Source organism: Heterocephalus glaber, unplaced genomic scaffold (genome assembly GCF_053883595.1).
Source record: "Heterocephalus glaber isolate CG9 unplaced genomic scaffold, H.glaber_assembly_v1.0 deba00001577, whole genome shotgun sequence".
Lineage (NCBI taxonomy): Eukaryota > Metazoa > Chordata > Mammalia > Rodentia > Bathyergidae > Heterocephalus > Heterocephalus glaber.
In genome coordinates, this window is record NW_028258358.1 from 8,370,278 (window position 1) to 8,398,012 (window position 27,735).

General features: G+C 38.1%; 2 protein-coding genes across 5 annotated transcripts in view; one reads left to right on the forward strand and one right to left on the reverse strand.

Annotated features, from left to right (window-relative positions):
- On the reverse strand, positions 1-18,328 carry Mzt1 (mitotic spindle organizing protein 1; the record flags this gene model as incomplete). The annotated part of the gene is made up of 3 exons (XM_087193021.1): positions 1-1,863; positions 6,795-6,940; positions 17,941-18,328. Coding segments are annotated over 3 exons (558 nt in total), but the record flags the coding sequence as incomplete, so codon positions are not given.
- Bora (BORA aurora kinase A activator) overlaps positions 18,326-27,735 on the forward strand; it is a 26,484-nt gene continuing 17,074 nt past the window's right edge. For 2 of the 4 annotated variants that reach the window (XM_013072405.3, XM_021258675.2), the window contains exons 1-4: positions 18,326-18,818; positions 19,693-19,860; positions 22,227-22,333; positions 25,092-25,137. In XM_013072405.3, coding sequence (XP_012927859.2) covers positions 18,630-18,818; positions 19,693-19,860; positions 22,227-22,333; positions 25,092-25,137 — 510 coding nt within the window. In that variant the 5' untranslated portion in view covers positions 18,326-18,629. The other 2 variants (XM_004845258.3, XM_021258676.2) reach the window with 2 other exon arrangements.

Below are 27,735 nucleotides of genomic sequence, written 5' to 3' on the forward strand. Positions count from 1 at the left end.
TATCACCAAAACGGCTTTATTTTTGTCACTGACACATACATAACACTTCAATTTTGTTATTTTGTTTGCTTTCTCAAATATTACTTAAGTGTGCATTAAAAATATATGTTTACATTTAAGAAGTGTGACACATGAAAGTCCTCTCTGTAAACATAATCCTTTTTCAATATATTTTCCTACTTTGTTTCATACATAAATAACTTAATCTACAAAATCATAAATAAAACCATCAACTCTTAAGGCCCAAAAATATACACAAAATTTGGAGTTTGAGAGAAGCGTTTTCTTTGATTTTATAAATAACAGCCAGTATTTGCAATGTTTGTTAACAGTCAAACACTTATCACAAGTTCTGTCTTTTAACTCATCCTGCAAATAGACTTTTCAGTTTAATTGGTAAAGATGCCATATATTTGAAAAACTGAAATAGCCAAAAGCCAACATTTATTTTTTAAATGTCAGAGAAGCTGGCTATTTAAATATTGCTAAATCTTATCATTCAGGTATCTGAACAAAAAGAAATGCTACTGAAAAGTAAATTCTTGTATCATCATTTAAATGGCATCTAACAAAACTTAAAATTTAAGAAACAGTAAAATGTGATTAAATCCTTATTAATTTTGCAAAAAAAATTTCACTGAGATTCTGTTACAGGAACAGAACCAATTCTATACTAAGTTTTCTAAAATTTATTCTCGAATTATCTCTTTGATGAGTTAAAACTTCAAGGGTAAAAATGAAGACAAATAAGGATTTTAGAAAACCATACTTATAATTCCTGATTCACATTTAATTGGTTGTTTAATGAGTGCAAATCCTTACTTCTTTAGAAAATACAATATTTTTGAAACATACCACCTACCTACTGATTTATTAAATAACCACCCAAGATTACTAGGTAAGCATTCCAGTTACTTTTTTTTTTTTCTTTTGGTACCAGAGATCAAACTTGGGTCCTTGCGCTTGCAAGGCAGGTGGCAGAACCACTGAGCTAAATCCCTGGCCCTCCAGATACTTTTTATGTAATAAAAGTAAAAAGGAATTTTGCATGGTGGCTACATTTCATTGTATAAATTATTTTGTAGGCTTTCATAGGATATAAAACTTAGAAAAAATTCTCAATATTACTATTAGATTTAAATGATTTAAACTAAAAATAATACTACGCTAAACACTGTCAGTACTTTTAAAATTTTAGTTTCTAGAAATTTTATTTTTTATTCAATACAAAAATGATTGGCTCACACTATTAACTTCCCAAAACTCTTCAAAGACTAACTGTTCTTTGTTAAAGAGCAGATTACAAGAAATATTCTCTATGGTCTTATTTTAAAAACAAGATTCTGGTAAACATAAGAAATCTAAATCAAAATTCACAAATGGTGGCTAAAATCCTGTCAACTTTCAGCCTAGTACAACATAAATCCACAGTTGTTATGCATAAACAATTCAAAATTAAAGTTTATAATGGAAATGTCAACAAGTCATAACTGCTGCACATCCCTGATGGGTTCCACTATACTTCAACCAGGCACAGCAGATGTGCACAGCTGCCAGACAGACTGCTTAGAAAATTGAAGCTATCAGAGCTATAAATAAGGAATACATAACTATGAACACAGCAATGCCAAAGCATTAGAGCCATTAAGACATCTGATAGTTCTCTCTGTGAGCCACTTTCCATTGATCTATAAAGCTATGATTTTATAATTCTTTTTAAAAGGAAATTTTTTTCTATACTGCTGCAGGCAGTAATTTTACTGTACATTCTTGACTATAATGCAACCTTCAAATCCTCCCGCAGAGCTTGACATATCTCATCAAGATTTCTCCAGAAAGTCAGCTTGTTGTATTTTCAGCAGCCTAGAACACACACAAAAAAGGCTCATTATTAAAAACAAACAAACAAATAAAAAAAACATGGAAAAAGACACCAGGGAGGAAAATTTAGTTAATACTATACTATATTTAACAATGGACTATTCCCCATATAACTGAGCTACTTTTATCAGGATTAATATAGTGGTCTTCATTTTTGCTGTACATCAGGACTATCTTGGGAACTTATTGCTAGGCTATAGTAGAAAGAATATGCTTTCTTATATGCTAGGCTATGTATCATCTTAAATATAGTTAAGAGAACCTGTGAAAGTGTACTCTTATTGCAAAATTAAAATATGATACAAGTTGGTCCCATAGCCTCATTAGTTTGTTCCCTATGTTTTATTATAGTGCAAAAAAGAGAATGAAGAATGAAAAAAAAGACCTTCTACAAAGTGGAGAAAACAAGAGCAAAATAAAATAACAAACATCTGGCTAATTTTGTTTCACCTATACCCCAACTACTGTACTTTCCCAGATGCCTCTAAAGAAATTCCCAGATACCTTATCATTCATCCATAAATGGCTTGGTATGTATTTCTAGAAAGACTTAAGAAATAACATTCACCCATCTAAAAGTAACTTCTTAATGCCATATGGACATAATAAACTTAATTTAACCATTAGGCTTTTAATGCATAATCATATAAATGATTTCACAACACTATGAATCTATGAAAGTGAAAGGCAAAATAAAATAGTTACTATTTTCTAGAGTTAACTGAGGGCAAAAGAAAATTTAATGCCTCAGACCAACAGTTCATTGCAACACTTCAAGATGTCCCTCATTTACATTTTGCACATTCTAAAATAGAGACAGGTACCATAAAATTAACTAATAGGAATTCTTGATATAAAGGGTAGAATGCAGCAGAAATGGGTTTTCTTTGCCCTAATTTTAATACCAAAAGAAATAAACATAAAATATGTGAAAAATTCATCGGCAGCAGTGATAGGAAGGAAGAACCCGGATACTTGTGAAGCCCATAAAATCATCGTCAGGGAAGTCAGGTCTGGCTGGCACATCTCTGAGCCAACCAGCTGCCCGCCCATCCCAAGAGCAGCAGTTAAGAGAGGACAGCATCTAATCAGGGGGAACCAACTGACAAAGAGTTATTATTTTACAATTCAGTGAAATTAAATATATTTTGATTTTTAAAGCACTACTCAACTATTTGGAATGCTGTTTATCAAATATCATTACTGGCAATCTCTTGTGATCTTGAATGATTTTTTTGGTTCCCTTTTTTTGACTTTTCTGATTTAAATATTTTTAAATCAGGAACATGCATGATTTTTATAAATATTATACAGATTACATTCTTTAGGGTTAAAGAAGACAAGAAAAAGTTCTAATTAACACTTTTTCTTACCTAGAAACCTTTGAGGATCTCCTAGCTCTAGTTTTAATGAGATAACTGACATACTGGCTTTAGATCATGGGGGAATGTGTTTCAGAGCATCTCCGTGTGTGAGAGATTGAGCTTCCATACAAATGATGAACAGTTTCAGGTATTATTATTGGTTCTGCCTCCCACCCTTCACTATGGTCTATAAAGAGAATGTGTAACGCTGAAGAAGCTATGTCAAATGGGCATTTCTGAACATCCTATTCTAATTCCCTAGGTTACGTATTATCTTAAGAAAATGCTATGTCAAAACACTTGTGAGTTATTTGACTTGAGTTCCCCTCTACAGCTCTCAAACTGCAGTACAATGCCAAAATTGCTTCCTATTCTGCCTGTTCTCTTTGAAACTTGAGTATAATACAAAAGTTCGTGTAGTTGTGGAAGATGGGTATTAAGTAATCTTTCACTAGAACTTCAGAAACATTGATAACAGTCTATACTTGTTTTTATTTTTATCAAGTTACGAGAAAATACCAAACCAAAGAATATTCCCATGCCACAGACCAAAAACTGTTCCCAAATAGCTAGCTCACATTAGTTTTTAGATTTTATTGTAGGAAGAACCTTTGTTGTTAAAAGTAAACAACTCTGAAGTTACATAGCCCAGCTCAACCACATACCCGCAAGTATGTGGGGTTGGTTACCACAAGCTTCAGTTCCCTTAGTAGCACACTATTCACAACAGTAGTGTAGTGGTATCACTGTGTGAGTAAGGAAATAAGGCTACCACAGCCTTTAGAGCCTAAGGTCTTATAAAGAAAGCACTCATTATAAATATAAGCTATTCTTATTAAATTATTCAGTGGTTTTTTCTTTCTGCTATGAAAGCCACACATTTGAATTTTAAAAGGCTAGATAACCCTGGAAATTGCCAAGTGATTTGAAAAGACACCTACTGAAAAAGCTGGCCAAAAAACATGTAAAAATGCCTTCAACCTCACTAGTATTCAGAAATGCATATAAAACCAAATGAGGAAAACATGGATGGCCTAGAATGACTAAAATTAAAAAGGGCCACAATAATAAATACTGGCAAAGAGCAGAGCAAAGGGAAACTCATATGCTACTGGTTGAAATATAAATCAATACGACTGTTTTTAAAAATAATTTTGGCATTATCATGTATTCAAGTGGAAGCTACACCTAACCTACAATGCAGCAACTTTACTTCTAGGTACACATCAGACAGAAATGCAGACATTATGCATCAAGAGACGGGCTACGGTGCTCAAAGCAGCATTATTCGTAATAGCCCCATACTTGAAATCTCTACTCTCAAAAGAAAGGATAAAAATTGCGGTGTATTTGTAGGATGAAGCATATTTCAGAGAAAAGGAAGGCCTTTCAGCTATATATGACATAAATGCACTCCACAGACAATCTTAAATAAAAAAAAAAATCTAATAAAAAGATTATTGTATGATTCCATTTACACAGAGCTCAAAATTTTACAAAATTTAAACTTTATTATTAAAAGATCTGTATTTATTTAGAAAACTTGATGAAAGAGCCCACTCCAAAAGTCAAGACTAAAAAAAAAAAAAAAGTCAAAACTAGTTACTGGAGGGGAGGGCAGGAAGGAGACACAAGCCTTGCCGGATGCTGGTAGTGACAGCTGAGTGCATATTTATAAGGAATCTGCTCAGTGAATGTGTTCTGTTTACTTTCTGTGTCAGATTTAATAATCAAAAGGTATCTGAAACCACAAAAACAACTTCAAACTTTGGCAGTCTTTGGAAGATGGGGAAGTGACATTTTTCATATAGTCCCATTTTCTTAGAGATAAGAAAAAAAGAGAAATCACTTTGTTGTTGAACAAATTTTAATGGGGCAACGTGAAGTTTCGCTAGTCCTGATTTGGTGCTATATGAACAGAAATAAAATCACCAAAACATTTGAAATCAGTGTGTGCAAGCAACAGAAGGAACATGGTACTTTTCCTATTCCCATCTCAGCAATTAAAAGGTGGTCAGTTTGAATTTGGAGAACGGTAGCCCTCTGTGATCATGGTGGCAACAGCATCCCCAGACTTCTCCCTCATCCTGAACGACAACACATGCTCACAGCCAAGTAACTATCAGTGTCCTACCTGTGGACTCCAGTAATCTGACAGCATTCCTTCATTGCACCCTGTCCCTTTCAGTCCAAGTTGGCAGTGTTTGTGCTGAGATGGTTTGACCGGGTACATCATACATCTAATCTCTTCACCGAAAGGTTGCCTGGCCACATTGCTAGCTGTCTCCACAACCATTCAGACAGGCCAAGGGTTTTCTAAATCAAATGTCATTTCTGTTCTCTTACAATTCCTTCCTCAATTCTCATTTCTCTCATTTTATTATAAACACCAAAGAGAAATCAGGCTGCACCTTTCACACTTTGCTTGGAAATTTCCTCAGCTAAGTATCCAAGTTCATTGTTTATACATCATCCTACGTGTCCAAGTTCATCATTTATATATTCTCTTTCCACCTAACAAAATTCAGCCAAATTCTGTCACTATACAAGGATAACCTTTCCTCCAGTGCCCAGTAAGTGTTCTTGAGTCTGAGACTTCACTAGAAATGCCATTAACATTTATACTTCCAGGAACAACCCGATCCTAAGGCTATATATTCTCTGAAACAACTGAAGCTTTCCCTAGAGCTCTCCTCTCTTCTTCCTGGGCACTCACTAGAGCCGCCCATAATATTCTCAGTTCTGTTAGGTCTCCTTGAGGCAATGTAAGCTTTTTTCATCAAGCACATTAAAACTTTCCAGTCTAACCATTATCGAATTCCAAAAAAGTATTTGTTTCAGCAGCACCCCATTTTCCAGTACTAAAATCTGAATTAGACTTCTAGGGCTATAAAACAAAGGCCATTATCTGGGAAACTTAATAGAAATTTATTTCTTCATATTTCTAGAGCACAGAAGCCCAAAAACAAGGTGTTAGGAGGCCATGGTCTCTCTGAAGAGTCTAGGGAAGAGTCAGTCCTTTTTTGCGTCTTCCTAGCTTCTGGGAGGTGCCAATAATTTGTAACTTTCCTTGGCTTGTAAGTGCATCACTCTAATCTCTTGTGCCTCCACACTCTAAGAGCTTCTCCCTTTCTGTTGGTGTCTTCACATGGTGTTATCTCCGTGGATCTGTGTCCAATGAATTAGAAGCTACCCTAATGCAGGACGACCTCATCTTAACTTGGTTTACATGTGCGAAGACACTATTTCTAAATGAGGTCATAAGCATCAGTACCAGAGACCGAAACTCAAATACATCTTGGGGAGTGAGGGCAGACACAATTCTACTCATCACATGGTAGAATTCTAAACATAATCAGAGGTTTCTGGAAAAAGATAACATGGTCCATGATAGTAATTTCTGTGATCTGAACAAATGCTGCAAAGCTCCTGGTCTTCAGAATCTTTGCTGATGGTGTTGGTAGTTTAACTCTCATTCATATAACTTCACCCTTGATCATTTTCTAAATACAATGTCTTTTAAAATGAACTGATAAGTGAATTTCTAACCTTTAGTGCTTCAGTAGCCTTGCGAAGCTCCTTAATGACTGAAGACAAAGCTTCTGGGTTAATGCCTTGTTCACAAAGTCGTACACAAATAGACAGAGTTTCCATATCTAAGCCAGTATTCAAAATTTTTGAAATCTCAAGCAGAACTGAAAAAAAGATGTAAAAAAGTTTACAAAGCTTACAACATTTAAAAATATGCACAAATTGGTTTCAGTTCTCATGTTCCCACACAATATCAGAAAGCAACACAGCATCTCAGGATCTGGAAATCAGCATGTAATAAATAGTGTCTTGACTTAGTTTTAGAAACTGAAAAATAAATTTACAACTTCCCTTCACATAACCACCTTTTATTCCTTTGGGTATCTTCTACCACTTATTCAGTATTAGAATTATTCTGTACACCTCCTTATTTTCTTACTCTTGATAAAAGACTTAATTAGTTGCATAACATTCCAGTTCATGAAAATACCATACTTTTAAGGGTTAGATTGCTCTCATGTTTTCCCCACTAAAATAATATTTTGATGAGCATCTACCTGTACACACTAGCTTAATTTTATTTTACTAGGATACCTATCTAGAAGTAGAACTGCTCAGTCAAGAATATATAAAGTTTGCGCAGTCTTTACAAATTTTTATAACAATTTGACAGAGTAATCATATTTGTTGAATCAGATAAAAAATGAAAGCTTGTAGTTTTTAACTTCTTACAGTACTGTATGTTATTGTAATTTATAAAAGTATCTGTTTTTGACACAAGAAGTGCTAGCACAGAATAGAGAACTGAGGTTACCAAAATAATTTTCCAAGAATATCTTCTATTACAGGATGCAAATACAATGATTCTATTTCTCGGAATGTTTAAAAATTTTTAATTATCAACATCCTATCCATTGTTTCCTATAGCATTTTCTCCTGCATTACATTTACAAAGTTATTCCTCATGCAAAGATTATATTGTCCAGTAATTTCTTCCAACACTTGGAAGTTTACCCCACCCCCCACAAGTCCCCTGGACTTACAAGATAGGTTCTAACTTTTCCTCCCACAATGAGCCAGTCACTCCCTTACAATTTACTGAATGACCTATCCTTCAACTGAGATGCCACTTTTATCACACAGTTACGTTCCCACACAGATCTGTTGTATGTTTATTTTGCATCAGAGTCATATTTTTAATTAAAACTACCTGTAATAGATTAAATGCCTGTCATCTTTCATGTATATAAGCCCTCTATTTTTTGGATGAACCTAGACTTTTTCATTATTTTCAGTAACATATTCCACTGAGATTATTTAAATTTCATGAAAATACATATTATTTTGAGAAGAATGGACAAGTTACCAATATCATGGTATTCAACTGGGCCCTTTCCACTTTTTTAAATCAGATACTCACTTCCATCTCTAGAAATCTGAGTTTTGTGTCTTCCTTGTCTTCATTAAACTTTGGAATAGGGTACAGTTCTACTGTGCTCATCTAGCATCTGTCATTTTTGTGTTCATTCTCACCAAGGGACTGTTTTTCCTATTTTGCATACCTTGTAATTTTCAAAGATGCCAAATATTTCTACAAATATTTCTGAGTTTTATAATGGCATGGTTCTATGGAAACTGTCTGATCCTTTCAGGTCTTGTCAAATTTTTTACGCAGAACCAGAGTGTTGCTTAGTATAGGGCTAATTATTCCCCACTACTGAGGCAAGAGTCTTGCAAGTAATACACTCTACCGTGTCTCAGGACTTGTCTTCTATTCTCTCAGGTAGGATGGCACTATCCTCAGCCCTGTGTAAGCACAGTGTACTACTGTTCCTCTAACCTTTGAATGGTTCTTTCCCCAGAAATAATCTGCTAAACTCAAGGAGGATGCTACAAATCTCCAGAATTCTGTCTGTGCAAGTTCTCTTTTCCCTCTCAGGTACACTGTCCTGCAAATCCTACATTTGCTGGTGTCCTCTAGGTTCTGCCTGAGTTCCCCAGCTGCACTGAAGTTTGGGAACTCTCTGAAGGCAGTGGCCTGGTGCAACAGAGGACTAACTTACTTCCTGTCTCTCAGGGATCACTGTCCTTCCATGCCTAAGGTCTGGTGTACTGAAAATCCCAGTAATGCATATTTTACCTGGGTTTTGTTTTTCCAGGAGGGGTGAACCTGGTCCCTGTTTCTGCATGTTGGCTAGAAACTGACAGCCCATCTCACTCTCATTTTGTCAGTTTGATAGTCCAATTTACTAACACTTTGCATCTTGTCTGCTAGTCACATTATATGCCAAATTTACTTCTATTTTAAGATTTCAATTTTTCCCCATAATCTCTTGGTCTTGTTTCATTAACTAAATGCTTGTTTATACGCATTTCTTATTTTGTGGCTGTTATTCCTGACTTTAGCAGTTTAAGGCTATATTTCCAATGCTGTTTTTGAGGTTGTTCTCCTATATTTATTTGTTGAAGTATAAACAAGCAGCAACAGAGTGGCTATGAGTGTAACTCAAGAGCTAGATTACCAGGACTCAAATTCTAGCTTTATTACTGGGCAAATTAATCTCTGTGCCTTTCACCATTCTGAAAAAATAGTACTTATTTATAGGATTAGTGTAAGGACTAAAGGACACAGGGTGGCACTTGCCATATGATAGGGCCAGCTATTACTACACTTTTTCATTTTCCATTTTAGTTGTTCATGTTTTTCACCACTTTGGTGCTTTGTGGTTCTTTGTTGAAAACTCATCTTCTATGCCCTTTCTCTTGGATGTCCTGGGTGGCCAACATGCTTTTGGATATGGAGTCTCACCCTGGCTTCAGCCCTCTGGAGCAGGTCTTAGAGAAGTATCTTGGCTCTAGACCCAGAAAACAAGGAGGGTGCTTCTCAGTGTCTGGCAGCGGCAGATGGTACGCTTCTGACCCCCAGGTTCATGCACACAGGGCAGCACACTTCCTCGAGTTTTAGTCCCAATCCCTGCTGTGGGCCCATCTGCGCCTTTCTTTTGCGGTAAGCATCTCTCTTCTAATCAATGGAAACCTCCTTTTCTTGTTTTTGAACATATCTATTCTACTAATTACAGTTTCTTCTTATTTCCTATCATTTTTACACACTTGCAGTACAAAATCTCAGCAAGTATTCAATCACATTGATTCTTCATTTTCTGTAACTTTATTTTTGACTGTTTTCATAAATGGATTCTATTTCATCTTTGTATATTGGAATAGCTATTTTTGGTATATTTGGATATTTTATAGTCATCCACCATAACAAATTCTACTGACACATCCAACAATTTTTCAACTGATTCTCTTGTATTTATTTTGTAATCAGATAATAACTTCATTTAATAAGTTGTCTCCTTTAAAAAAATCTTGAGGCCATAGTGTTAAGTGAAATTAGACACACAAGCTTAAATATCATATGGTTTCTCTTATTTGAGAAACCCAAATTATAAATAGAGAACAAAATAAGAGATAGGTAATAGGAAGCAAGGAGACAGATCTTTCTCAAATGAGAAAGGGATCAAGGGATGGGTAGAGGGGGAGGGAGGGAGGGGAAGGAAATAGGAGTGAAGATGTGCTCTGTACATGTACCAGTTCCACACACAAAATGGAAACATTACCTACTACATACATGTACTAATAAAAAATAAATAAAATTATTTTCTTATTCTGCGCTATTTGCCAAATTCTTAAAATTAGTATGGTATTTTTTTTTTTTTAAAAAAAGCAGCTGAAGTGGACGTTTGTAATTTTTTTTTTTTTTTGGTGCCAGGGCTAGAACTCAGGTCCTTGTGCTTGCAAGGCAGGCAGTGGAACCACTGAGCTAAATCCTTGGCCCTGGATATTTGTAATTCTATTTGGGACATATTTAACAGCATGAAAAATGATTCTGGTTTCATAGTTATCTTTAATTAAAAGCATGCTTAAAATGTACTATTTTCTTTTGCCAGGACTTTAAAAAAAAAAAAAAAACAGGAAAAAATGTTGAGTTTTACTAATGACTTTTCATCAATTGCTGAAATACTCAAGCAGTTCTTCCCCTTTGACCTAACACGTTATACTGACAGATTTCCTAACTGCAGCTGAAGAACACTAAGCTTGGGAGATTCATATTTTTCATTAGGCAAGCTTCATTTTATCCATCTCACTGCTGCTCCCTGTAACCACACCCTACAAAACAGTCCAATGAAACAGCACTGCATTCATGGCCTTTCATTCTTGGCTTATGGCTCAAGAATGCAAATACACTTACCCCCACACCTGTACTCAATCTCCCCAGTGACCCAGCACTGAGTTCCGAGGCAAGGCTGAAACAGGCAATGGTGCTTCCTACCAGCTCTCCTGAGACTTCCTTGAAACCCAGCCACTATGCGTGGGGAAACCCTACATACAGCAAGCACTCTGGAGGGCCCAGCGGACAGTGGCATAAACTGGCAGTGTGAAGAGGCTCTGAGATGACTCCAGGCTCAGCCACTGTCTACCTGCAGTGTGTGAGCGACAACCACCAAGATGAGGCCGGTCAATACTTAGAGTTGTGAGAGAGAAGTTTATATTGGATCATGCCACTAAGTTTGGAATGGTCAGTTTTGCAGCAACAGGTAAACAGAACATAGAACACTTAGACCCATCACCATTAACGTTCTGACAAATTCTTCTCTCTCAGTCTGTACTCTTCATGGTAGACTCCTACCTATATATGCTGAGCTTTTTTTTCTTTCTTTCTTTTTTGGAGGTACTGGGGATTAAGGCCAGGGCCTTCACACTGAGCTACATCCCAGCCCTTTCATTGTTGTTATTGTTGCAGTACTTTACTTTTTAAATTTTTCTGAGACAGCATCTTACAAAGTTCCTAAGTTGCCCAGTCTGGTTCAGACTTGTGATCCTCCTGCTTCGGCCTCCCAGAGTACTGGGAGTACAGGCATGCATCACCACACCCAGCTTATTCTTGACTTCAAACTTTTGTTCATGCTTTCTCACTCTGCCCTTTCCTTTTAGTATAATTCCATGCTGCCTTTTAGATCCACCTCAGTTCTAATATTTAAGCTTTTTAAAAAATTGACATTGATCTTTACAAACTGTAATCAATAACTATTTCCTTAAAGCCCATTGTGCAATTGGTACTTAGATGCATTTTGTGCCTATTATATAACTGCTGGGAAGATAACTATGGACAAGATAGCTAGGTTCCCAGTTTTCAGACAGCAGAGATTAGGAGAAAGAGATTAAAGTAACTGAATGCCATGGTCTAAAGGTGGGCAAAAAGTTTCTTGAGTTAGAAACTTTATCCCCAAGGCAATGCCATTTAGATGGGACATTTAATGGTAATTAGGCCAGGTGAGCACTGCTTTAAGGACAGATTAGTGCCATTATCTTGGCAGTGATCAGTTACCCTTGGGAGTGCTTTCCTGATAAAAGAATGAATTTGGTCTCCCTTCCTTGAGCACATGGGCTGCTTCTTCATCTTCTGCCAGGAAATATTGCAGCAAGAAGCCCTTGACAGTTACAGGGATCTCAACTTGGGACTTCTCAGCTGCCAGAACAGTGGAAACTAAATCTGTTTTTTATAATTACCCAGGTTCAGATATTCTGCTACAGGAACACAAAACAGACTAACATTGATTCCAGTTCTAAGTAAAATAAAGGAAAAGGACTGTTAACTTCTGAAACAAATCAGAAGGCCATCTTACCGAGTTTGGATGGGCAGTGTTTGAAACCTTAGACCTTAATGGTAGGCAGGAATCAAACAGAGGCAGGAGGAAGAGTGAAGAGTGAGGCCAAAGAACACGGGTTGTGCAATGGTTCATAGACTGGAGAACTTGGTAAATTCACAGACCTGAACAGTTGGTGTGAAGGCAATGTTATCAAGGGAGTGAGTGGGTATTTTTAAAACAAGAGATAAGGGAGACATGTAAATCCAAAAACCATACTAAGTTTTTAGAACTTTGGGAAGATTTGGAAGATATAAAATAGGAGTGTTACTAGTTCAGATTTGCATTTTAAAGAGACTCTGGCAGAATATGGAATGAATTTGGAAAAGGGGTGGAGCTTGTGTCATGTGGAGCCATTACTGCAATTTTGGTGAAAGACTAGTGGATGGCATAGACAGGAAAGATTAAGACAAATGATTAAATCTGAGACGAGTGAAGAATTGAAAAGGCCTAGTGAAGAATGGGTATGGGGAAGAGGTGAGAAAACTAGACTTCCAAGTTTCTTAAATGAGTGGATTGACAGTAGCATGGAATATCCATTTGTTTTCCTAGAACTGCCTTACAGTGCCACTCAACTGGCTCACATCTGGCAGGTAAGGCAACTGCGCAGGCAGGTAGGTACACCATGCTGTGCACAACCTGGGCACCATCAAGCCTCGGTGGCAGATGTGCAGGAAGGCTGAAAGAACAAACACAGTAAATCATGTCCCAGCTTCTGCAGTTCCAGGAAGCCTGATGACATCTGCAGCCACTAACAGTCCTGGGAAGCATGATCCCACTCTATCCACCCAAATTCAAGACAGTAAAACTTCCCCTTCCCTTTAAATTCTTTTTTCTCTGCTTGCTCCCTGCTGGGTTCCCTTTTCCAGGCTCAGCATGCTTGTGGGTGTGCACATGCAAAATAAACAGCCTCTCTGCTCACACAATGTCTGCCCAGGTGGTCTCTTTCTAATACATCTGGTGCCAAAACCTAAGATGGGGTGACCCTCCTTGGAGGGCTTCCGAGCCCCATCCTGAGCCTTTTGCCCTGACAAGACTCACCTCACTAAGCTCACACTCTAGCTCCATAAAGACTAGCCTTCCCTATTCCCAATCACTCTTCTTTGCATCCAAGCCAACCTTGGGAACCTACAGGATGCAGTCCATTTAAGCTGTTATAGGCCGTACCTTTCTGCTCAGGCCAAACCTTAGCCAGAGGCCTGTCCCATCAAGGACTATCTTTCAGGACTAGCCAGAAAAGATCTGATATGCTGCTAACCTCTTGTCTTCTGACACCCAATCTTATAAAGACAGCCAAATCCTGACAGCTGTTCCTCTGAGACTTTTCCCAGTGGGGACATTGCTTTCAGGGAGAGCTGTGTGTCCTGCTGATAACTCACCTGACTCCTTCCTGTAAAAATGAAAGTAATCTTCTCTACTTCCCCCAGGCTAACCCTAATTCCAGAAGACAGTGAAATGTCTTGCCCCTGCCTATCCTACCACTTCACCCACTTCCTTTGTTCAATCTGCTTTAATCTTACTTGGTTTCAGGCTCAGGGCTCCACGCTCCAGTCCTTTGCTCACTCTCATCCTGATTAGGTTCCCTTCCTCTTCCTACTGTCCTCTTGCCCAAGAGAGGCTCATTCCATTTTCTATGCCATTTAAACCCAGTGCTGGTCACATGACACTCCCCAGGAAGAACTGTCTTCTCTTGGTGTCTGGCCAACTGTGGAGACATCTGCCTTGGTCACTTACCCACACTCCATTATGGCCCTGAGTCCCAGATGGAGATGCCCTTGTTGCTGCTCTCATTACTTCTCTGTTCTCCATGGAAGATATCCCTCCCTCTACTCCCCTTTCTCTCCCCAACTTGCCTATCACCATTAAAACCCCAATTTGACAATGTAGGGACCTATTCTCCCTGACCTGCTATTGTTCCCTCTCCCGAGATCTTTCTGACAGCCTCAAAAAAATAGCTGGCTCCAACCTTAACTTACAGAACCAGACAGACTCACTGGTGGCAATAATCTTCCAAAATCATAGGGACTTAGATCCTCTCACCACCAAAAAAGCAGCTTATATATCTTCCTAAGACAAAATGTTCCTTTTATACCAACCAGTCAGACACAGTACAAAATACAAAAGGGCAAACTAAAAGGGCTTCAGAAATTAGACAATGCCTGTCTAACATATGGACCAATATTTAAAGCTGAGGCTCATGGCTTCTTCCATTAACTGGACCTCTTGTCTGCATCATTCTCCTTCTCTCTGGGCCATGCCTCCTCAGACTTCTCTCACAATTTTTAAAGGATCATGTACAAGAGATTACATACAAGAAATCACAAACAGGCAGATGCTGACCTTGACCACTCCTTGATATACCCCTATTCCCTAAGATCTCTCTCCTGATGAAGGTGTCCATATCACCCATGTGTCCATATCACCCATATGTCCTGCATGAAGCAGCCATGAGAAACAGTGCCCACTTCCCCTACACTCCCCCTTTTCATTATAACAAAAAGATGAGACTGTCATGCCTGGCAGGTAAGGCAACCTCATGGACCAGAACTTGCACCATCTCCATGGCAATCTTGGGGGTGGGAGTGCAGCGCTGAGCATGACCTAGACGCCAACAAGCCTTGGTGGTGGATGTGCAGGAAGGTTTAAAGAACAAGGATAGTAAATCATGTCCCAGCCACTGCAGTTCCAGAAAGCCTCATGACATCTGCAACCACAGCCCACCCTGGGAAGCATGATCCCACTCTATCTGCCCAAATTTCTCAACCTTCCCCTTCCCTTTACATTCTTTTTTCTCTGCTTGCTCCCTGCTGTGTTCCCTTTTCCAGACTCAGCCTACTCATGGGCATGCACGTGTGAATAAATAGCCTCTTTGCTCACACAATGTCTGCCCAGGTGGTCTCTTTCTCTTTAATAGAGGAATTATATTACTAAAATTAGATTAAATTGTAAGGAAATTTCTAGACTGAAAAAACTTAAAAAGTATGCAGATAGCAACAGACTCTTTAGATTTCAAAATGTCTAAAAGCAAGAGGCAACTAAGTACAGTAAAGGAGAGGGTAATTGAAAAGGCCTGAGTATTTTAAGAAGAAATGTCAGGTGACAACATTGAAGCTCTAAGAATGAGAGCAGAGGACTTTATGCAACAGATCTTATTTTACATCAGGGCTGGGATACATAAGGTTCCTTTCAAAGTATGCAGATGAAATGGCAAAAGCTACCTGCTTCCTCCCATGTGTGAAGTATCTTTAACAAAATCCTTTCATTTCATGATTAAAATTAAAAATTTTTACAACTGAATTCTGCAACTTCCAAACCACTGGCATCCATTAAAAGTTTAAATCACTGATAGCTAATATCGATGGAAGGGAAAACAAGGAGAAATACACAGGGGTAGACAAAAGATGCTACTGAGGAGAGAAATAGGACTCAAAAATTTGTCATACTGGCTGTCAGATTGCTTTAAATACAATAAAAACCCACATATACTCTCCTTCAATTAAAAAAAAACCCTCTGGTCTTCAATTTTTCATGTTTTTATACTCAGTATTCACACCAGTTCTCTCATCATCTCTTTTTTTTTTTTTTTTTGGTACCGGGGATCGAACTCGGGTCCTTGTGCTTGCAGGGCAGGCGGTGGAACCACTGGGATAAATCCCCGGCCCCTCTCCTCATCTCTTGATGATGCAACCAATGCAAACTACTAGTTCTCATGTATCTGTAAGAAGTTTCACCAGACATATTATTATAGATAGTTAAGTTAGATAGAAATAGTACAGGAAGTCAGACAGGGATGAGCCCTTGACTCAGTGCAAGAGACGAAAACATACTACAACTGTGGCCAGGCCTCAAGATAAAGACAAAATGTCCAGGCCTACATACTTACCCAAGACATGAGATAAATGGTAATACCTGGTCTAATGAAGTCTAGATAGATATGTTACCTTGGGAGATGACCAAGACCTTTGGACCCATCACCTTCTGGAAAAGTTCTTTTTTCTTTCCATGTACACTTCCCCATTGGATCACTATTACCTAAGTGACTATACTTGTAACCTTACTGGCTGATCATAGCTTTAATCCACCTTGTACCCACATGGCTGTGCTTTGTCAAACTTCCCCTGAAAACTGGGGTCCCTGGCAACCCATTTGGGACCCCTCCTGCCTCTCAGGAGCTGTATATCTCAATAAATATTTCCTACTCTCAAACTCTGTTGTTGCTTAGAATTCATTCTTCGATTTTGGGGAACATGAACTCGGCATACATGACATCTAGCAGATTGGGAATTATAATATTTCCCCTACATCATTTGGAGGTCTATTATCATTCCTACATCATCTTGGAGGTCTGATACATTCCATTATCAATATAATAGAAATTTTCTACTGAAATGAGATGTCAAGACCATATAAATAAGTACTGTAAGCACAGGTAATATAAAATTCGCTGAGCCAGCTTGGGAGGTCACACATGTGAGCTACTTGGGAGGAGCAGGCAGGAGGACTGGTAGTCCAAGGCCAGCCCAGACAATATAGTGAGTCCCTGTCTTGAGAGAAGTGGCTGAAGTGACACATGGTACTACCCATCCTATTCAAAAACACTCTGGGTTCCAAGGAAAGATACAAGCGTTTATAAGGATACACATGCTTTATGTGCATATATCCATTTACAAAATAAAACAAATGAGCTACGGTGAGATAGCAAGAAGGATGGAAAAATAGGCTAGATGCAATCTTAACAAAATTCTCAGAAAAACAGCAAAGTAGACACTGATTAAGTATAAAGTTTAGATGCGAAAACACCATATGTAATTCTTGAAAAGGAAAGCTGCAGGCAGTATAGAAGAATCCAAAAGACTTATGAGAAGCTCCTATCTAGAGAGACTATCTACTACTGTAAGTGCAATGCTCAGTGGAGAACCAGGGCAGCAGACTGACATTGCCTAGGGAAAATTCTACAGGGTTATCTTTTTTTGAGATAGAAGTTGGTGTGGGAAAGCCCTGAAAAATGTCAAGGTGAACTGCAAATGGCAATATTTAACATCTCGAAAACTTATATAGATGAATATAAGTAAAAAGGAGACAAGGACAGACGTCTGCAAGTGAGATGGCAACTAATAGGAAAAAAACAAAACCGATTGTCTAGGCATCCCTTTACCTGGTTGTCTTAAGTACTCACAATAAACCTGAGACATGGGGTTTTATACAAGCGGGGGGGGGGTAGGATCAAAGATGCTTAGGTGGGCTTGTCCAAGTTCACCCCATAGGGATGAAGAGGCAGAACTGACTTTAGAAAGCAGAGAAAAGGTACCTCCAAGATACTCATCTACTTGTTTCATGGAGCGAAAAGAGACAACAACCCTGACACCAGGGTACTGGCGTCACCCGTTCCAAATGAAACTGGGGCAACTGTGACCACAGGCAATCAGTTTATTCTCCAGATACTTAAACAGCACCTGCTGAAGCGCCGGCGCCCAGGGCCGGCGGTGACTCAGCCCACACTGGCCCTGTTTGGCCCAGGCTTGATCCGGAGAGCGTCCCGAGCCGGGTAGCGACAGCGGCGGGGCCGCCGGGAAGCAGCTGCACGCGGAGGCTCGGGGGGCGGCGCGCGGGTGCTGGGCGCGCAACGGGCAGCCGCGGGAGGGCGCGGTCGGCGGGGCGCGCCCAGCTCCGCAGGAGAGCGGAGAAAAGAGGAACCGGGCCATCCGCTCGGCGGCGCCTTCCCAAGCGACGCAGAGATGCTGATCCGGACGGGAAGGGGAAGGCGAGTCCTCCGTGGGGTCCCCGGCCGGCGGGCCTCGGCTCCGGGAAGCGGAGGCTCGGCGATGCGGGCGCAGCGGGCACTCACCGTCCATGGTCTCCCTCACCGCGTTGAGGTTCGCCGCCGCCGCAGCCCCCGCCGCCCCGGCGCCACCGCCGCTCGCCATAGCCCACGCCGAGGGAGGCGGGAGCCGGACTTGACCCGGAAATGGAGCGCCTTCCTTTCTCCCGGGCAACCCCGCCGCGCGTCCCGGCACACGCCGCCAGGCTCCGCCCCTCGCGCTCGCCGCCGGCGTGAGGCTGCGTTGATTTGAATTTGGAGCCTCGCTCTTCGGCGCGGAATGTAGAGCGAGGAGTTGCCATTTGAATTTACTCCGCCGCCGCGATGCGATTGGTCAGTTCGCGGACAGCCGCGCGACGCGATTGGCTGGTCGTCCGGCAGCCCGGTGTCCTGGTTGGTCTAAAACAGCAGCGGAAGCGGGGAGTTAAAGAGTCTGTGCCGGTCTTGGGAGCTGGCCTGGCCCCCTGGGAGCGCCCGGATTCGGAACTCAGGGCCTCCTTTAAGCACTCACCTGTAGGTACGTTCTTGTGGTTCCTGGCCTTTCTTCCTGCCTAGAACTGGAGAGCTCGTTTCCGCAGCTCCAAACCTGCCTACGCGCTCGCTCCGGGCTGAGTGGGAGCAGCGAGGGAATAGATGTGGAGGAGAGGGGAGCCTAGAAGTGATCGCTTAGGAGTGGGGTAACACCTTCTCTGCTGTCCGCCCAGGAAAGCCAGCTGGACTTCATTCTTTAAAAACGGATCCTTCTTTTTCTCGGGTTGTGCCGCCTTGTGGAAGTCACGCAGTCCATCTTTCTGCCCAGCGGGAGCTTGGCGGAAGGAGGGTGTTTGCGGAGAGGCGAGGGCAGTTAACTCCAGACCCTGTCAGTCATTCCCTAGGGAGAGTTAAAGTGCGAGAACCCTGTGCCCAGTCTTCTCACCTCTGAGTTGCTTGCTGCGAGGAATCGTTGGCGCTTGGTAGATAATTCCTGGAGTATCCGAAAGATGTTTATAGTGTTTGGAGACTTTGGAGTCTTGAGATACTGAATTAAAAACTGAAGATGTAAGTCCTTCCATTGGATTTGTGCCCATTGTACCATTTAGATGCCTCAGAGGCCGGCCTGATCCCACTCATATTTGGCTGACGGCTAATTCTAAACCACTCAATCTCTTCGGGAGTTTGTTAATTCTTCTGCAAAATGATAGCACTAACACCTTACCTCTCTAGCTTTCAAGGTTATTTCGAGGATCACTTGAGAAAATGTGTGCAAAGTATAAAAATAGCCCAAGAACATTAGGTTTTGAGTTAATTTTTTTTGAAATATGTGTTTTGTTGTATATATTTCAGTTTTCATAATCAATAGCTGTGGTACTTTGTAATTTTGACATATGTACTTCTAATTTCTTTTTAGTTTGTTTCCTATACTATGGGAGATGTCAAAGAACTAAAAATGCAGATAACACCGGAAACTCCAGGAAGGATCCCTGTCTTAAATCCTTTTGAAAGCCCAAGTGATTATTCTAATCTCCATGAACAAACTGTTGCCAGTCCTTCTGTTTTTAAATCTGTAAAATTGCCAGTAAGTTATTTTTGACTAGTGTTTACCCTAATTTTAAATGGAAATAATAGCATAATTTAAAATGTAAATATTTTTATGAGATAAGGGAAAATGGAACACGTATAACTATAATGTCCTTTTTAAAATTGTAGTGTTCATTATAATCAAGCAGTTACGCTAATAAGCCAGAAGAAAATCCAGCATTTTTTTAAAAATTTAATTTCTAATTGATACATAAAAAGTGTACATATTTATGGGTAGCTTGTGATTTTTGATAATGTGTACATTGTGTAATGCTTCAGTCAAGGCACCAGTATCTATTCTCTCAAACATTTACCATTTCTTTATGGTGAAAACATTTAAATCTCTACTTTTTGAAATACACAGTACATTATTGTCTGTAGTCATTCTACTGTGCAGTATCATACCAGCACTTCTTGCTCCTAATTAGTCTTTGCTTTCTTAGAATTGAAGAAGTAACAGATGTTAGCTTATTGTAGTTGTAAGTGTAGTTAGATACTGTGGTTGAAGATATGTCTAGTAATTCCATATAGAGAACCTGTGTCATCCAAATTTGATCAGCAAACATTATTGAGTGTTGTTATGGATCAGATATGATGCTTAGCAATTACAACTTTTATAAGTTAGAGTCACTAGACACAAACTCTCAGAGAGCTTATTATACTCCATTGTAGGCAACAGCGAACTTTTTCTGTTAGAGACCAGAGAGGAAATAATTAGGCTTTGCTGGTTATCTGATTCCTGTCAGACTAGTTAACTCTGCCTTGTGTCTAAAGTGCAGCCATGAAAATAAACAAATAAATATTTAAAAGACACAAAATAAAAACACACAAAAGTTATGGACAGTGTGTAAACAAATCAGCGTGGCTGTGCCCAGTAAAGTTGTATTTATGGACTGAAATTGAATTTCATGCAGTTTTCACATAATGAAATATCAGGATTCTTTTGAGTCAACCATTTAAAAATGTCAAAACCATACTTAGTTTGCCGGCTGTTATAAAACAAGCCAATCCCTCAGTTAGTGGGACAGATACAAGCGATGTGTGCTATCATTAATGGTTAGCACAAACGTGATGTGGAAGGGAAAGTGGTCTTTAGGAGATTAAAGAAGTTCTTCATCACTTTTATTAATCTTGCCTTTATTTGCTACTCTGGAGAAGTTCTTTTTGAACTCTAATCTGTTAACCTAGTTAGTTATCTAGGAAAACTGCAAACCAGGTTATTGTTTCTACTGCATTTTCTTATCAGCTGTGAGTAAGCATGCACAAAGGGAAAACTGAGCTATCGCCTAGTTTCTATTAGCGGTGGCGAACCTGTGGCACGAGTGGATGCGAGCCAAGTCACCCCATCCAAGGTTTGACAAATTATCAGCATGCACACAACAGGAAAGATCACATTAAATGTGCAAAGCATGCCAAATGCAAACTTTTACCTTTCAATAAAAAAACTGTATATGGGGGCCGGGGATTTAGCTCAGTGGTTCCGCTGCCTGCCTCGCAAACACAAGGTCCCGAGTTCGATCCCTGGTACCAAAAACAAAGCAAAAAATAAAAAGCTGTATCATTGAAAGCTCTGTTACTGTGTTTTTCTTTTAAGACAAAAGATGTTTTTTGTAAACTAAAAACTTGAGTATTGGCACTTTGTGATAAATAAGTGGGTTTTGGGTTGCAGTTCACTCTAAAAGGTTAGCCATCCCTGGTTTATATTGAATCATTAATCTGATCTCCATGAATTTTAATTGAAGTGTATTAAAGTTTAGTTATCTTTTTAGTCTTAATAGAAACTGATACTGGAGTGACTGCAATTTAACCCTCAAAGCTACAGTGTTGCAGTATCTTGTATTTTAGGCCTGAATTTATCTAGGTTGTATTTCTCATTACAAATTAGGATTTGGATGGAGCTTTTGATTATGTTAAGTAGTTGAATATAGAAAGGTAGCATTGGTTACCACTCATTATTTTGAGAATTAACTATTTTATGAGCTTTTGCAGCCATTTGTGTAGTTAGGGCTTTGTTTAACTTCAGTTCATTCTTAGTGAAAGAACTTTGATAACATATTTTAATTTTCACATGGGCTTGGTATATCAATGTTGATTATTGATTGTGGTATTTTATACCTTTTTTTTTGGTCATTTTTTTCCCCTTAGTATTACATGATTTTTTAAAATCACACAAGATTTAGATGTTTTAGAAGAGATATGTCAAGCCAGTTGATTTTGTGTGATTTGATTATTTGAAAACATACGTTTTAAAATACTCTCTATATTGCAGTATACCCACTCACATTAATTTGGAAGGTGACCTTGGTTAGCATTTTGACAGACTTTTAGTTTGCTTTATTGATAATTTCACTGTCTTTTGTTAAGACTCCAGGAGAATTTAGATGGTCTATTGATCAACTAGCTGTAATAAATCCAGTAGAAATAGACCCAGAAGAGATTCATCGTCAAGCCTCATACTTAAGTCATTCTCGGTAAGTTTTCCCTTCTTGCACGTAAATGTAATAACACATTTTTATGTAAAGAGAGATAGGAACTTCTAAAGGTCAAATATTTGTATATGTGAAGATTTCTGATGTGGATTTTCTTCTGTGTAAATGAGTGAGTTCGAAGAACTATATCCAGAAAGAGTCCCTGACTAACAGTTCCAAATCTGAGTAGGAATCCTTTTCTTTTAGAGATAACCTCCTTCCTCTGCTACTTAGAGAACAGCTCTTCCTCCCCAACACTTGAGAGAGGGAAAGGCAGTGTAAAATTTGTACCTTTCTCTATGATGTGGCTTCTGACTTGTTTTGTTTTTTGGTTTTTTAATATAAAGTAAAATTCTGTTTAGCACATGTGTGTGTTTATGGAAATTCTCTTAACACCTGCTGAATGCAAGAGAATTCAATAGCAACAGAGTTCACTGGGAAATCTGAATCACATTTTCTTGAATTCTACATAATACCTGAGCAGCCTTAAACTTTGTTATGTGTTCAGTAGGTTTCAAGGTATTAGTAGACTTGTGCTGCTCAATAATGACTAATGTGAGAATATGCACTTGTTTAGGGAAACAGAGCTAGTTTTTGATTGAAAATAGGTAGTAGCATATATAGTTTGAAGGACTCTTGCTTTATGTAGTCTGATTTCTTTACATTTGAAAAACATCAAATACGTAATATGAGGAGCTTTTAATTTTCAGGCCTAAGGTTGATGTGCTGTAAGTCCCACAACTGGGATCCTTTTCCCTTTAACTTAAATTCATTCACACAATGATTCACACATGTTGAGACATTCTTGCTTACTTGTCTGGCTTTTCTACTCTGTCTTCTCTTTGCTTGGTAACTTGCTGACCATACAGTCATAATTCCGTCTGAATTGTTATAGGAAGGGAATAGAATGAGATAAAGCATAAAATGATTTTCAGTTAAATTTAAGTAATACCTTTGAAAAAGAAGGTGAAAAGAATATGTAAAGGCAAATGATTCACCATTAATGAGTAATCTTTTGTCTCACCCAAACTGTATTCTCTATTATTTTGCCTTATCTCTTCAACATAGTCAATCCCGGATAACTATTAGTCAAGAGGTATTTATTGAGCACTATGAGGGACTGTGAGAAACACTGAAAAAGTATATTGGGATATTAGATTATAAAATATTTTCTCTCTAAGAGTTAACAATACAGTTAGATCACAGTTGTAACACAAACGTTTTCACACTTCTGTCTGGGTTTACAAAGAGATTCTTTGGTGTATTTCAGTAGATAGTTTTGTGAAATAGAAGAGGGAGAAAGAATGGGAAAACTCTAATTTTGTTAGCTAACGTAACACAATGAATGGATATGGCTTCTGTTAGGGATGGTGAAGATGCTTTTAGCATGTTGATTCATTCTTAGAAACAAGCAATGGTTTTCGATACCTCTTCTTAACTAATCAGAACTCTTTCGGCTCATCCCTTCCTTGCCAACCATGCCATAACACGCAGAAAAATGGTAACTGTGAGGCATACTAGTGTGTAAACAAAGGAGTTTTATCCACACAGGAGGTGACTAATCCTGAAGGTATCTGACCTTCCTCCTCACACAAAGATCAACACTGAGAACACATATCTTACCACTGTGCATAATACCCCAGTGTTCAGTGCCATGCTGGTCAGGGTATTCTGTATGACTTCTTAGAAGCTTCTATCAATTAGCTGTACAGTATTTGGCCATGCTGATTTTTACTGCTTCCAGCAATCAGCTGACTTGTGTTTTTGTAGTGCCTCTGATGAAGCAGCAGAGTGCTTTTGAATGAAGTAAAGGTAGATGAGAGCTTACTGGAAATATAATGTGCTATCATTTTGGCTTATGCCCTTGAGAATTGAGTTATCCTCAAAATGGCTGTTGGTCAAGCTGGGACAAGTACTAATTCCCTTACTTGAAAAATCCATCGATTTAAATTTCTGAAGCATGTATATTCTCATAGAGCTTTGTTAAGCTAGAAACAAAATAATTTCTGAGAGAACATAATTTTAAATTGGTAAAAAAAAAGTCTTGCCAGTTTGATGATGGAATGCAAGCATTCTTCTTGGAAAAGAATAAAGAAGTGGTCCTGCAAGGCTGACTGCTGAATCCTTGGCAAGTGTAGGCCTGTGCTTCAGACCCGACATTTTATGTGAAATCTGATAGCTAAGAAATTTGTGTTGCTGTAATTCCACATTGTAACAAAGCAAAACAGAATATAGCTGGACAGAATTTTATATTGCTGCAGTTTTATTTCAGAATTAATATTTTTATCTGCTTATTCAGAATATAAGAGTTGATAGTTTCTTTCCACTATTTCAGAGAAAAAGGTAATCCAAAAATTACCACTATGATAAATGTATCGTAGTTGAAGCGACTGAATTTGGACAATTTTTAAATTTCTGTCAAATTAAATACTTAAATTTTGTTGAGTAAAGAACACACTTTATTCAGAATATTTTATGTTGTTAGTAATTTAAATATATTGCTATAAACCTTTCAAAAGAAAGTATTACTCCAATCACAGTTTGAATGGGAAAGAGGGAAGTAGGCCTAAGGGCTAAATGCTGAATTTCAGAATACTGCCATTAACTAAATGTTACAAGATACCAGTTTTTCTTTTAAAGTGAGTTTTAACATTTGCCAGGTTTCGATGGAGGGGAATTATTTCTTTGAAAGGTTATTATTTTAAATGTTCAATAAGCTGAAGTAATGGCATGGTTATTTTTCTTCTTTATCTCTGTATAGAATAGATAAAGATGTGGAAGACAAAAGACAAAAAGCCATTGAAGAGGTAACTGAAAACTGTTGCTGATCTTTAAGTCAGTTAAGGATGAATTCTGCATGTGTGTCACCTTTTAGGAAGACTTTCTTCAGACCCTTCAGCCTCCACCTTCCTCTCAACCTCCCTGTGCTCCTAACTGTATGACGTACCCTTCTGGGCTCTCGTGAGACCGGTGATTTTCAGCTGTCTTCGTACTTGGTGCTCATACAGTGCTTGTGTAGTGCTCTCTCCCCTGGACTAACTACTTTTTGGCCAGTATTGTGCTTCGTTCTTCTCATTCTCAGGGGCCAGCAAAATTTGTCTTTCTCATGCCCTCAGAATATTGAATAGCACAGAATTTTCTTCCAACTTGGAGTTTATGTAAAGGAAGTCAAATATTTTCAGGACTTCAAATCTAGATTGGGATAGAGAATAGATTTCTCATTTGTTATGAATACTTAGGATTTTTAAGACAATATATTTCATGAATTAAAATGTATTTCACTAAGTATAAATGTAGGAGGGTTTTTTTAAGTGAAAAAATGAACTAAGTTTTTTACTTTTGCTCTTTTATTTGCTGAATACCGTAGAGCATGACTAAGGTTCAGAAAGTCTTTAGATCATGGTAACATTTCTGATTTTTCCCTTTTCCTTTTCTGACCTTCTCTCCCTGCTTCTATTTCTTAGCTATACTCGGCTCTTCTGCACCCCAAAAAAACTTTGTGTGCCTGCATATTCTGGAGTCAGGGGATGCCCCTACAGTAGTGCAGTAGAGTGGGTGTGTTCTCCTTGAATTTGAGATTATAGCCTATTTTTAGGAAATAGTTTCACTTGTTCACTCCTTCCAAGCATTCTCTACACTCTTTAGCTCCAAAATTTTCATTATCATTGTAACCAGTCATATAATTCCTACCCAGCCAAATATTCTTAGCCTCTTTCTGATTTTCCAACATTTTGAAAAATGTGCTTTCTTTTTAGAATCCTTAAAGTTGAAAGGGAAACTTAGCAGATAAAATTTAAGGCAATCAAAGAGTGACAGTAGGGTACAAATTTTTTAACATATTTTTCAAAATAGAATAATTATGTGTCCATGTTAAATACAAAATTTCAAATGCCAAGGAAAAATATAAAATGAAAATGAGAAGCTCTTGGTCCTCCATCCCACCCTCAGAAGACAATTGCAATAACATTTCTTGTCTATAATTAGAGATTAATTTATATATATAATGTCATGCATCCATTATTTTAGACAAATAGATTCATTCTTTTCATACTGTTTTACATCTTGCTTTTTTGCTCAATAATCTTTCTTAAATATTTTTTGATAATTAGCACATACACATTTTTATATTCCATAGTAACAGCCCTTATTAATAGATACTTAAGCTGTGTTCCTTGTATTTATATCATAGTTTTGTGATTAGCTAATTTATTTTGTATACTTGAAGTAGATTTGCTAAATCAGAGGCTTGGTGGATTTTCAGTTTTGGTAGATTTTGCCATATCACCCTCCTAAAAGTACCCATTTATACTCGTGGTTCATTATAATATTGCTTGTGTTTTCTTATCTGCAATACTAATTATTACCAAAGTTTTAAATATATGGGTATTAATCTTACTATAAAAATAATGTTTTGTTATATGGATTTTTATTTTTTTAAATTTTGAGTGAACTCATACATATCACGTCATAAGTTTGTGAGTTCTTTATATTTCTTCCTGCAAATTGTCTAAGTCATAATCTCTTTTCCATTCCCTTTGTTTTTTCATCTTTTCCTCATGATTCATGGGTAGTTAATTTGTTATCATACTTGAAGCCAAATAAAAAGAAAGTATTTTCCCCAAAAAACATAGGGAAGGGAAAAATACTGTATTAGAAATGAAAGAAGAAAGAAATGTATCCAGCTAGTGGCCTTCTGGTTGTAGAATATGGTTTATACTGATTGCTGCTCTTTGTAGTATAGGAACTCTAACACCAACCAATTTCAAGCCAGTGATATGACATCACAAAAAGGGGAAGTGCAGTTGCACACCGTTGTACATAGGAATCTACCATATAGATAAAAAAGGTGCAGTTAATCTCGAGCGTAGATATTGGTAAATATAATCAAATAATTACCAAATGATGAGTTTTGGATATTTTAATATAATTTAATTATAAATTAACATAATTTGATATTAAATAATGACTAACAACTGGTATACAAAGATTCCTGGAAATTTAATAATTAGAGCTAGAGAGCTAGTACAAGGTAGCTCCAGCCTACCATTTATACTAGCTTGTTTTTATACCTTTATCTTCATCTGTTCCTTACCTCTTAATCTGCTCTTTTGCCCTCCTCCCAAAATAAGGGAAGAACAACTTAAAATATGTTCTCTATGATTCATACCTTAACTTAATTTATAAGTTTTAAATTAAAGTGGTTGATTGGAAATATTATGATTTCTTTTTATATATACTTTACATTTTTCCATTGTACCTTGGGCCAATTGTGTTTTTAAATATTGATAATTTAAAATAACTACAAAGTTAGTATATGAGTGACTAATAGTTATTTGCAAATACTATAGGCACCTTCTCACATTTGGGGAGAAATTTATGCCTAATTGTAGACCTTAATTTTCCTA